Raw genomic sequence first — 10,849 nt, 5'->3', positions numbered from 1 at the left:
AAGGCAAAAATGTATATTTCAGTCTGCACAGTTAATAACGTCCAGGGAACGAGCCTTATTTTTCCCATAAATTTTTTGCGTGCCTATGGTGGGTTTTAGAACTCAAAAATACGGCTGGGGGCGGGCGGGATTAGGGGTGTGGGATGTGAAATGCCGTGGGTGGAAAGGGGGGGAGCTGCGGGGAAGGGTCGAGGCGGGTGCCACGCGCGGTGCTCGCTCTGGCCGCGTTTGCCGGTCGGCGGCTCCCGGAGCCGGGATGGCCCCGCCGGGGCGGGCCGGGCAGGGCCGGGCCCCTCGTCTCTCTCAGCTGCCCGGGACACGGGGCTCTCTCTCCTCGAGCCCCGTCCCGCCGTTGTGGAGCGCTGCCCCATTAGATCAAATAACCCCAAAAAATCCGCCACATTCCAGCGCTCCGACTGTCCGGTCCGGCCCCACGCCCGGCGCTCTCGGGGGTCGAGGCTTGGCCGGGTCGACCAGGACCAGAACTCATCGGGACCGGGACAGGGCGCGGGGCGTGCGGCCAGGGCGCTTCACGCATTTCGGCCCCTGCTCCGTGGAAGAGGCAGACGAGAGAGCTGCGTCCAATAACGAAATAAAAAAAAATTAAAAAGGAAGATAATAAGAAAGGGAAAAAATAACACCCAAGGGGGATTAAAGGAAAAGAGAAGAAAAGAAAGTTCATCACGGAGAGAAGCGAGGGCCAGGCGCGTAGAAACTTTTGTGACCCCAAAGGTGCGAGGGAGACAAGCAAAGCGCTCCCTCAAATTCCTATTTTCCTCCCCTGCCCCCGGCTTTCGGCAGCGGTGGAGTCAGGGGCTGCCCCGTCCCCGCCCGGGGAGCTGCCGAGTGTGCGTGGGGCGCCTTTCCGAGGTGGGGGGTCGCTGGCACCGAGAGGCGACCCCAGCGCACTCCAGGGTGGGGCGGGGGGTACACGCCATGGTACCCCCGACAACGCGGGCTCAGCTACAGCCGTGGGTGCTCCTCCGGACCCCGCGATCTGCAAATCCTCTTGCAAACGGGGCCGCCGACACCTCGTTTTCCCCCCTCCTAAGCTCTGGCCGTCACCCCAGGCCGAGTGACCCGCGCCCCCACAAACGCCGTGGGGGTTCTCCAGCCGTGGCAGCCCCCGGCCGGCCCGACGGGGCTCAGTCCCGGGCGACCCCGGCCCGGGGCACCCGCGGAGCGGCGCAGGTGGCCCCGGAGCCCCGGCAAGGACCGGGATTTTTGCTTTTTAATTTTGTCCCCCCCCCGCTTTTTTTTTGCTTTTTTTTCTTTGTTTTCTTTTTTTTTTTTTTTTTGTTAAACATATATTTTTGTTTATTTTTCTGAACGTGGCACTTCTCCACCGGATAGCAAGGAAAAGTGTTAACAATAACGACATTACACGAAAAAGTACTGTACCATCGCCTCTTGAGGGTTTCAGAAACCTCTACAGTTAATAAGTTAAATAAAGGGTTTGTACATAAATATTTGTCTAGGAACCCTATTATATCTACAACACAGTAAGAATCTACAGAATGACAAACTTTTACAACACTACACTGAGTGCAATTGTTTTATAACATTTCAAATATACAAAGCTCTGTTCTTTTTTTTATAACAATGGTATGTACAGAATCAATAATCACAGTTTAGTGACTTAAACAGTCCATATTCTAGCAGTGTATTTCCCTTTGGTTTGATATAAAAACCTTGGTTGGTGTAGTGATAAAGAATATAACAAGAAAAAGATATATCCTTTCCCTTAAGTGCACTGGTTATCTTACAGCATCAAATTTACTTTTCATCTGCAGTGGCAGCATCCTTGGTTAGCATATGCAGCTCGTTGCAATATGTAAAATAGTTTTTCCAGCGCTTCTAACAGACCACCTTAACATCCTAGGATGTTATTTTAAGAAGATGGGAGCAGCTTGCCCCCGCCTTTGCTTCTCTATCTTTTTTTCCTCTTTCTTAATAACAATTCTATTTGTTGTTTTTTTTTTCTTGCCAGATAAACAGAAGGAAAAATATTTAATGTATGAAACGCTAGTATATAGTAACTTTTATTAGGGCTTTTTTTTTTTTTTACTTTTTTCGCCCCCATAATGTTCGGAGAGAAAACGGACACGTTGTACATTTAAGAAATGTACCAGCCAAGGAGTTATTCAGGATCTTGCAAGTGTCGGTTCCCTCGTGTGAGGGCTGATGCGAGAGGCGCTCGCTGTCTCCAAGTTCCTAAACCGAGAACCTACCACAGTCTGAGCTGCTGGTCCTCTTTTTTAAAAATCATTACTATTTTCCCCCGTTTGGTCTTGATTCGTCCTGTCTGAAGTGACCTTTATTGATTCGCGTATGTACTCTCCTCTCCCTCTCTCTCTTTTTTCCTCTCCCCCCTAAAAAAAATCCTAACCCGAACCCCGCGGACGGCGGCCGTGCCTTAGCACACCTCTTTCCCCGTGCTGTTCCCGGGGAGAATGTTGAGCTGGGTGAGCTGGGCCGCGTGTTCCTTGGCCTTCAGCCGCAGGGCGGCGATGCTGGAGGCCCGCCGGTCGGCGGCGGCGCTGGCCGGGTCCCCCAGCCCCGCCGAGCCCACCGCGCCCTCGGCGGCCGGCGCCGGCTGCCGCAGCAGGGCCGCGGCGCTGGAGGCGCTGCCCAGGGGGGACATGGTGGAAAAGAGCCTGCAAGGGAAACAGAGACGGGCCGTCACACCAGGGACCGCCAGCTCCGCATGGCCCCGCTCGCCTTCTTCCCGTCAGGCGGGAACGCGGCGGGGACAGAGACTCGCTGGGAATGCTCGACGCCGGGGATGCAAAAGATTATTTTCTGGGGGTTGGGGAATTAAAAAAAAAAAAAAAAAGGGGGGAAAAATCGCTGAGCCTGGTCCTCTCCGCTTCGCTAAGGTCGGGGCGGCAGTGGCCGCAGGGGTACAGCCGGCGGGGAGCGGGGAGCGCGGAGGCGTTCTCTTCAGCGAAAGTAAAAAAAAAAAATAAGAGAAACGCCCTCCCCGGGGAAGGCAGCGCCCTGTTCACCAGACAGCTTCGCCCTCCGCCTGCCCCAACGCCCCGCTCTGCGCCCCGACGGGGCGGCCACGGCTGGAGGGACGCGGCGCCCGCGGGACCCTGTCCCGACAGGAGCCTGTGGAAGCTGCTCAGTCCTATTCATGCCCACGGCTAAAAATTGCCCGTGACGGACACCCCACGGCCGGAGGCGCTCACGGAGCCCGGGATGTCACGGCTTCTGTTCATCCCGATCGGCCAAACACCGGCAAACACACCCCACCCGGGGCAAAGCAGGGGCCACGCGTGCACATTGGGCAACACACGCAACGATTTAGTCTCTGCGTGGAAGCATCGGTTTCCGCGGGGACCCGGCCCCGTGCTCGCCCCGCCGGGCCGCCCGCGCTCCCGCCATCGCCGCGGCCCGTCCGCCCCCACGGGGAACCCGCGGCCGCGCGGGGGGCGGGCGCCAGAGCCGCCCTCGCCCAATGAGAAGCCGGGGCTGGAGCACGTGACCCGCGCGGCGCCCAATCGGCGCCGGCCGCCGAGCGCTCCAAGTTCGAACGCGCCGCGCGGCGGGTCCCGCGTGGGGCGATCCCGCCCCAGCCCCCCCGTCCGGGACGCGCAGGCGGGCGGTACCTGCCGAAGGCGGGGCTGATGAAGGCGGGGTGGCGGAACACGGCCGCGCCCAGGAAGGTGCCGAGGCCGAGCGGGGTCCCGCCGGGGGGCAGCGCCGCGGAGCCGGGGGGCGGCGGCGGCAGGCTGGGGAAGGCGGCGGCCGCGGCGGCGGCGGCGGTCCAGGCGGAGTCTAGAGCTGGGTGATGAGGAGGGAAAGGACTAGCATCAAGGTATGGACTGAGGGGGTGAGTTGCTGACAGGGGACCAGGGAAAGGCAAACCTGGGGGGTGTGTCTGAGCCCCAGCCTTTTCCCTCTTCCGCCACTTAGCCCTACGGTTCTGGAACCATACCTGAAAGCCAAAAGAAAAACCGGTTTTAATACGCCTGCCCGCGCCCTCGAAGGGGCGAGCCCTCGCAGGAGCCCCGCACCGTCTCGACGGGGCCCGCTCCTCCGCCGCCTCGAAAGCGGGGACACCCCAGATGGGGCCGGCCCGCGGGGGACACGCGTGTCAGCGCCGCGCTGCAGCTCCGGGCTGTGCCGACCCACGCCGGGGCTGTCGGTGACACGCCCGGCCCTGTCCCGAGCCCTGGCTCCCGCAGGGGCGCAGCAGTTCCACACCGCCCCACACACTCGCGGCAGGTCGGCGGTGGGGGCAGCTGTCGGGCGGGGAGCGGCTCCCGCAGCGCTGAAACACCGGGAGTACGATTTTCCAGGGGGACCATGGGGGGATTATTCCACATTCACACCCACACCGTGACTTCTTTTTTTCGCCAAAGAGCATATTTACAAATTACATCGTTTGGGGATCATGGACTTTTTTTGTTGTTGTTATTCTTTTAGATTTAAAGAGAGCTAAAAATTGTGAAATTCACTGACGTCTGAAACGAAGAAATAATTTTTTAGGCAAACAAAGCAGCAAGTATAGGTTTCCAGGCTGCGCTTTTAGGATCTATTTTACGAAAGTTAGTTAAGATGCCGCAGTACTGCCGTCCTTTCTCTCTTTTTACCCATCCCACAAGGCAAAAATCGTGAACTAACAAGGGCTTAAACCAGAAGAGAGGCAGAAGAAAAAATACCGCCTTTCAAAGGAAAATAAAGTATTCCCTTAATAACCAAGTGTGCAGTCATCACACGCACCTAAAGAGAGAGACTTGGAGAGAGGTAGACGTTTGTAAATCGTTTTGGGCTGGTGTGGGCTGAGTTTTTCCCATTAGGCTCAGCTTTCTAAGCTCAGCTTTGTAAGCTCAGCGTGAGAGCCCTTCTCTCCAGGAAGGGAGAAAGGCAGCAGTGCTGCAAATCTCTCCGTGCAGTTGTTCAACGAGAATTTATCCCCACACGCTCCCATCTGCGTAGCCACGAGGAAGGGGCATTGCGTTCGTGGAGAAGGCAACAGCCTGGCACAGACGGAGCGTCTCTCCCCGCTAAAACTCAATTAGCAAGCTGTCCTTGCTACAATTCCCCCTTATTGAATTAATAAGTCTGAGTACACCCAAAGGTAAACGAAGGGACTCTCATAATTCATATTCACTTAATTACATCTTCTGCCATGAATAGAGGAGAGAGAAAGGGGGTGTCTTTCTTTTTAAAAAGTTATTTAACTTTCCCACGACTTGTTCCCCTGAGCTGAAAATACTGATTTGCTGTCACATCTCTGTTTGACAATGGAGAAATGTGTCAACAGAAAGGAGGGGACAAATCTCATCATTAGTCCCTCTAATGCAAGAAGCTGTTGTGTATTAAATGAGCCATATGGAATTTATTATGCTTTATCAGCGCCCGATTTTAACTGTAAAGTGATTTGCTCAGCTTCAAACCCAGAGACATCTGTTTTCTGTTGGCAATCAGGGCATCCCAATGTTTATCGTCTCTTTGGTTATGAGACCCGGGTTGGGAAATGCACTCTGGTATGGGGCGGCAAACACCTTTAATAGCATTGCACTCACTCACTATTAGATCAATGCAGGCTTATTGCTATCAAAAATGGGAAATCAAATAGCATTAGCCAGCTCCTTGTGCAGGCGTAGAGGAAATCAAACAACATTTCGCCTTCAAATGGCCCTGTTTGTTCTAGCACTAAGTGGGCTTTTATGAAGCCCGATTGGAGATTTGATGGCAGCCAAATACCCGACTTGCGGCCGAGCGGGTCTCTAACAACCGAAGCCCCGTGGGGGCCCTGAGTTTTAATCACACAGGTTTTCGCCAGCCGATGGCTCGTCCCTGCCGCGGCCGGGGACACCGTCGGGGAGGGCCGGGGTCACCCTCCCGTCGGGCACCCTCGAGGGACGAGCCTGTCCCGGTCCCGGTCCCGGTCCCGCCGCCGCCACTCACCTGCACTCGGGCTTCGGTCAGATCGAGCCTCATGGCCAGCTCCTCCCTGGGGGAGACATACACGCCGCCGTCAGACCAGGGCACCCAAGTCCTCCGCGCACAAAATCCCGGTGCCCTGGGAGAGCGGGGCCGGGTCGCGGGCGGACACCGCCTGTCATAGCCCTCGGCCGGGCTGCGAGCCGCCGAGCTGGGCACTGGGGACTCGGGTTTTGGCACCACGTCCCCACCGCAGCCGCAGCCGAGAGCTGAGCAGCCCAACACTGCAGTTCGCATTGCCGCAATTAACGCAAATCGGAAAACACTAAGGCGCTGGAAAATCAGCTCCGTGTCCGAGAGAGGAGCATTCCCAGCGTAACCGGGACCCCGCTGAGGCCGGAGTCCCGCGGCCACCGGGCTTAAAAAGCCCCTGAGCAAAAGCCAAAGGTGTAAAAATCATCCACGAAAACGGCAATGCCATAAAAAACACCAACGAAAAAAAGCTCAGCATGTTCATAAACAGCCCGGGCAGCCGCTCCCGAGGCCGGGGCCAGGCGGCGCCCCGAGGTGAGCCCCGCCGGCCGGGGAACAAAACGGCCTCACGGACACCCTTGCCCCAACACCTCCCTTCTCCTCCACCGGCAAAACAAACAAGAATCCGGGAGGGTCTCTATGATAGAAAAGGGCGGCTTTGGGGACTTAGCCCTCCTCCGGCCTTAAGGCGGGAGGGGGTGGCTGCTGTTTTCAGGCAGGGAGAGGTTGGCGGCTCTGCCTCTCTTCCTGCGCTTCCCGCAGTGAAGCCGCTGGCCAGACCCACCGCCACCGAGCTCTCATTTTCAACGAGAAAATGACCCCGAAAGTGCGGACAGAGTCGAGTCGGGCCCCGCGGAGCTCCTCGGGGGCAGCTCCGGGCAGCGAGAGGCCCCGACGTGCCAGGTCGGTATTTTTAGGCAGCGGCACTTTGATCTGTGCCCCTGCCGGGGCTTCCCTGGGCCAGGCCGGGCTCCAGCCCACGAGGAGCGCGTAACCGATCCCGGTGGCGGCCGCGGTGAGAGGAGGGGTGGGAGGGTGTAAAAATAGCCCCCGGCGACAGGCTTCAGGCGGGCATGCCTGGGCACTGCTGGCCCTGGGTCCCTGTGGAACCTGGCCGTGTTTCCCGCCTCCTCCCTGCCCGGGGGTGCCCGAGGCCGGATTCACCGCCGGGGGCGGTTTGGAGGCAGGGGTGCAGCACACACATTGCGGCCCCTTCCCGTCCCCCCGGGGCTCGCCCGCTCCGCGCTCGGCCGGGGCTCCGGCGCCGGTACCTGGTGAAGACATCAGGATAGTGGGTTTTCTGGAAGGCCCTCTCCAGCTCCTCCAGCTGGTAGCTAGTGAATGTGGTGCGGTAGCGGCGCTGCTTCCTCTTTAGCAGCCCCTCCTCAGAGTCGCTGCCGGCCGAGAGGCAAACGCTCTCCTCGCCGTCTTTGCCCTCGCCATCCTCGGGGTGCAGCAGCAGCTCCTCCTTGGGGGACAGATCTCCGCCCTCCGTCCCGGGGGCCGCGGCGGCGCCCCGGCGGGTATCCTTCAGCAGCCCCCCGCCGTCCTCGCCCAGCAGCTCCTCCTCCTCGTCGTCCTCCAGCTCCTCTTCCTCTTCGTCCTCCTCCTCTTCCAGCATCTCCTCGTCCTCCTCCTCCTCTTCTTCCTCGGCGGCCGGCGCAGCAGGGCCCGGCCGCTCCTCGACGTGCGCGGCGGGGCTGCCCAGTTCGTCCCGGGCAGGCGGCGGCGCCACGAAAGGCGCGTTTTCGCGGTAGCTCTTGCTGCGGCTGATGCTGACCTGGGGCGCCTGACTGATCTTCAGCGTGTCCCACGGGGCGGCGGCGGGCACCGGGCCTGCGCCCCCCTCCGGTCGCCCCTCCGGCCGATCCCCCCGCGGCCCCGCTGCCCGCGGCGGCAGCAGCCGGCCCCCGCCCGGTCCGTAGAGCCGGCGCAGTTTGGGGGGAAGGTGCAGTTCGGCCGGCTCGAAAGGGGGGCTGCCCTTAGGGGACCCTGAGCCAGGAGAGTGGCGTAGACGGCCGCAGCAGTCGGACGGAGCGGGCAGACGTGGGGGAGAGAAGGGAGTGGAGGAAAGAGAGAAAGGAAGAGAGACACGGTCAGTAGGATCTTCGCGAAGAGCCCAGGGCAAGATTCCAGTTCCGCAGCCACCCTTCGGGCATCATTTTCCACCCCGTACCGCGATAAGACCACCCCTACCCCGTTCCTCAGATCGGCCCCTGCCCTCGCCGCTGCTCCCGGCCTGCAACGAAATTCCTCCTGACTACAGAGCCCGGCCCAACGCCCCACTCATATGCGGGACAGACTCCGGGGGCTCGAGCAGCCCCGGGCCTCCGACAGCGGCCAACGCCGGATCCCATCTCGCACGGCGGGGTAGCGCCGGTCCTGCTGCGCCTGCCCGGCGGCCCAGGGGTTTTTCGCTGTTTTTTTTTATAATTTTTGTTTGTTTCGTTCCCTCCTCCCATAGTCTCCCCCGCTCCCAAAGTCTGGGTTTGCTTTTAGTGGAAATAATCCCGCCCGGCTGAGTACACCGGGAAGAGCGCGAGCGAGGCCGCCCATGGGAGCTGCCCAGCCGGGCTCCCCGCGGCCCCGCAGGAGGCTGCTCCCAACTTCGGGCCGGGGGCGGCGGCTGCCGGCGCCCCGTTACCACCTCCCTGCTGCTGCCGGGCGCGGCCCCGGCTCGCTCGCCGAGACCCGGTACACGACTGAGGCCAACGAGCGAGCTCAGATCAGAGGTCGCACTGATTTATTTTAGCTTAAAAAATTAAACTCACATCGAAAGCAAGAGAAGCCTAAAGCACCGGTACCCGATCCCTCTCACGAAGGAATCATGCTGAATTCCGAGCACGACTCCGGCCGCGCTTCTTGGCAGCTCAGCAGCCACTAACGAGCACGGTAACGGGATAACGCGGCCGCAGCTCCGAGGCAGCGCCCAGCCGTGCGGTGCGGGCGGGGAGCGGGGCCGAGCCGCGGGCTGTGCTGGGAGGGGGGACACACTGCCGGCCCTGCCCGACGCCGGGGAAAAGGAATAGGACGAACGGAACGGGGCGGCGGGGCTTACCTTGCGCGGCTTTGTCGGTGTCGGGGCGGGCGGCGACGGCCGGCAGGGCGGGCGCGCTGCCGAGCAGCCGCACCTTGCAGGGGCTCCGCCGGCCGAGGATGCTGTCGATGCAGTAGGAGGACAGCAAAGTTGGCGATTTACTTTTGCACTCGGGGCGCTCGGCGCAGCTCTCCTCCGGGTAGGGGCCGCTCATGGCGGCGGCGGGGCCGAGCCGTGGGGCCGGGGCGGGAGCGGCGGCGCGGACGCCCCCGCGGCGCTGCCCGGTGCCGCCGGGACGCCCGTCACGGGGGGAGTGAGCGGCGGCCGCGGCGCTCTTGAGTCCCCTCGGCTCCACGTGCGGGCAGCCGCCCCCTGATTGGCTCCCGCCGGAGGCCGGGCGGCCGCCGACAGACGGTGCCCGGCAAAGCCCGGCTCGGACCCACCCGGATCGGCATCCACCCCGAGTCGCCGCGCTACCCGCCCCGCCCCGCCGTGCCCCGCCCCTCCCGCCGTGCCCCGCCCCCGCTCCGTGGGGGCGACAGCCGGCGGGGACCCGCTCGGGGGAACCGTCGGGGGCGGCCGGGATTGGCGGCGGCGGAACCTTCGTGGAACACCTCGTCCCGTACTCCCCACCCGCCCCGACGGCGTCCCGCTCCCCGTCCGCCCCTTCCCTCACCCCGGGCGATGCTCGAGCGGGATGGCGTGGGCGCCGCCGGGGGATCCGCGCCGTGTTTTCCCGCGGGCAGCTCCCCCTCCGCCCGCCCGGCGCCGGGCCGCGCACTCGCCGCGCTCGCAGCCGGTGTTTAAAATACCGGAGTCCGCGCTCGGGGTTTTACTGCAACAAGCACCTGGGCAACGCCTTCAGGTGCGAGGCCGCGGCGGGGTCTGGCGCAGCGGAGTGCGGGAGCCGGGCCGAGCAGGGCGTGCAGCCCGGCGCGGTCCTGGCCGCCACTCCCCTCCCTGCCCCGATGGCCTCCGCCTTTCACCGCATACGCATCTCCCCTGTGCCAGCGGTTTTAACGCCGCTTCTGGGCCGGAAGACCTGTGACGGCTTTTTTATGCTTCCTCCTTTTCCTTCCCTGTTGAGCGGTCGCAAGTTCAGGCTCCCTGTTTGGGATCAATTTTGATGGGCACGGTACAGCTGCCTGAGCGTTCCCCGCTCGCATATGCGCTCCCGGTCGCGGACTCCCTCAAGCGCAAACACATCGGAGAAACTGCTCTCTGTCAACCACAAATAACCGGTCCGCTCGCTCGGGTGATTCCCAGCCCCAGCGTCGGAGTGGAGACAGCCCCATTTTTCCCGGCTCGTGCCGTAATTCCCGTGCGGATCTGACGTCTCCTAATTAACCAGAGAGAATTAAGAGAAAAGATAAGCAAGTGCCTGTGTGTGTCCGTGTCGGCGTGGGTACAACGCTGGCTGTGTCCACGCTCGTGTGCGCACACGCACACTCTCAAGCGCTACAGGCACGTGTGTGTCCATCCGTGCCGCGCGGGGACAGCAACCAGAGTCGTCCCCTTCCTGTAACCAGGCCCTTGCAGGGCTTCTGCCCCTCATTTCTCCCTCCTCTTTTTCCCTCTGACCCGCGGGCCGGGGTGATGCCGTCGGGAAGCGCCCCGATGTGCCTGAAGGGCGGGCCCTGCTTTCCCAGGCGGGGTGGCCACAGTCCGGCCCGGCTTTGCGGGGTGCGCCTGTGCAGGGTATGCAAAGCCGCCGTTTGCCGTCGGTGCTCAGCTCTAGGGAGGTCTTGCAGTCCCCGGGACGAGTGGCAATTAATTCATTGAGTCAGTAACTAAAAAAGACCCACCTCAAACCCCAACCCAACCAACAAACAAAAAAAATGCCGAGAAGACCCAGGGGTACCCTTGGGGAAGCTCAGCGGG

General features: G+C 61.4%; 1 protein-coding gene across 1 annotated transcript; it reads right to left on the bottom strand.

Annotated features, from left to right (window-relative positions):
* Positions 1–1,541: 1,541 nt before the first annotated feature.
* On the bottom strand, positions 1,542–9,273 carry ARX (aristaless related homeobox). The gene is made up of 5 exons (XM_071582135.1): positions 8,990–9,273; positions 7,203–7,923; positions 5,923–5,968; positions 3,615–3,943; positions 1,542–2,657 (listed from the first exon to the last, which is right to left on the bottom strand). Exons 1-5 carry the CDS (start codon positions 9,180–9,182, stop codon positions 2,417–2,419), a joined length of 1,530 nt encoding a protein of 509 aa, XP_071438236.1. The 5' UTR covers positions 9,183–9,273; the 3' UTR covers positions 1,542–2,416.
* Between the last annotated feature and the right edge of the window lie 1,576 nt (positions 9,274–10,849).

Source organism: Pithys albifrons, chromosome 1 (assembly GCF_047495875.1).
Source record: "Pithys albifrons albifrons isolate INPA30051 chromosome 1, PitAlb_v1, whole genome shotgun sequence".
In the NCBI taxonomy this organism is placed as follows: Eukaryota; Metazoa; Chordata; class Aves; order Passeriformes; family Thamnophilidae; genus Pithys; species Pithys albifrons.
The sequence above is the reverse complement of the archived record's forward strand: the minus strand, read 5'-3'. Positions and strand labels throughout refer to the sequence as shown.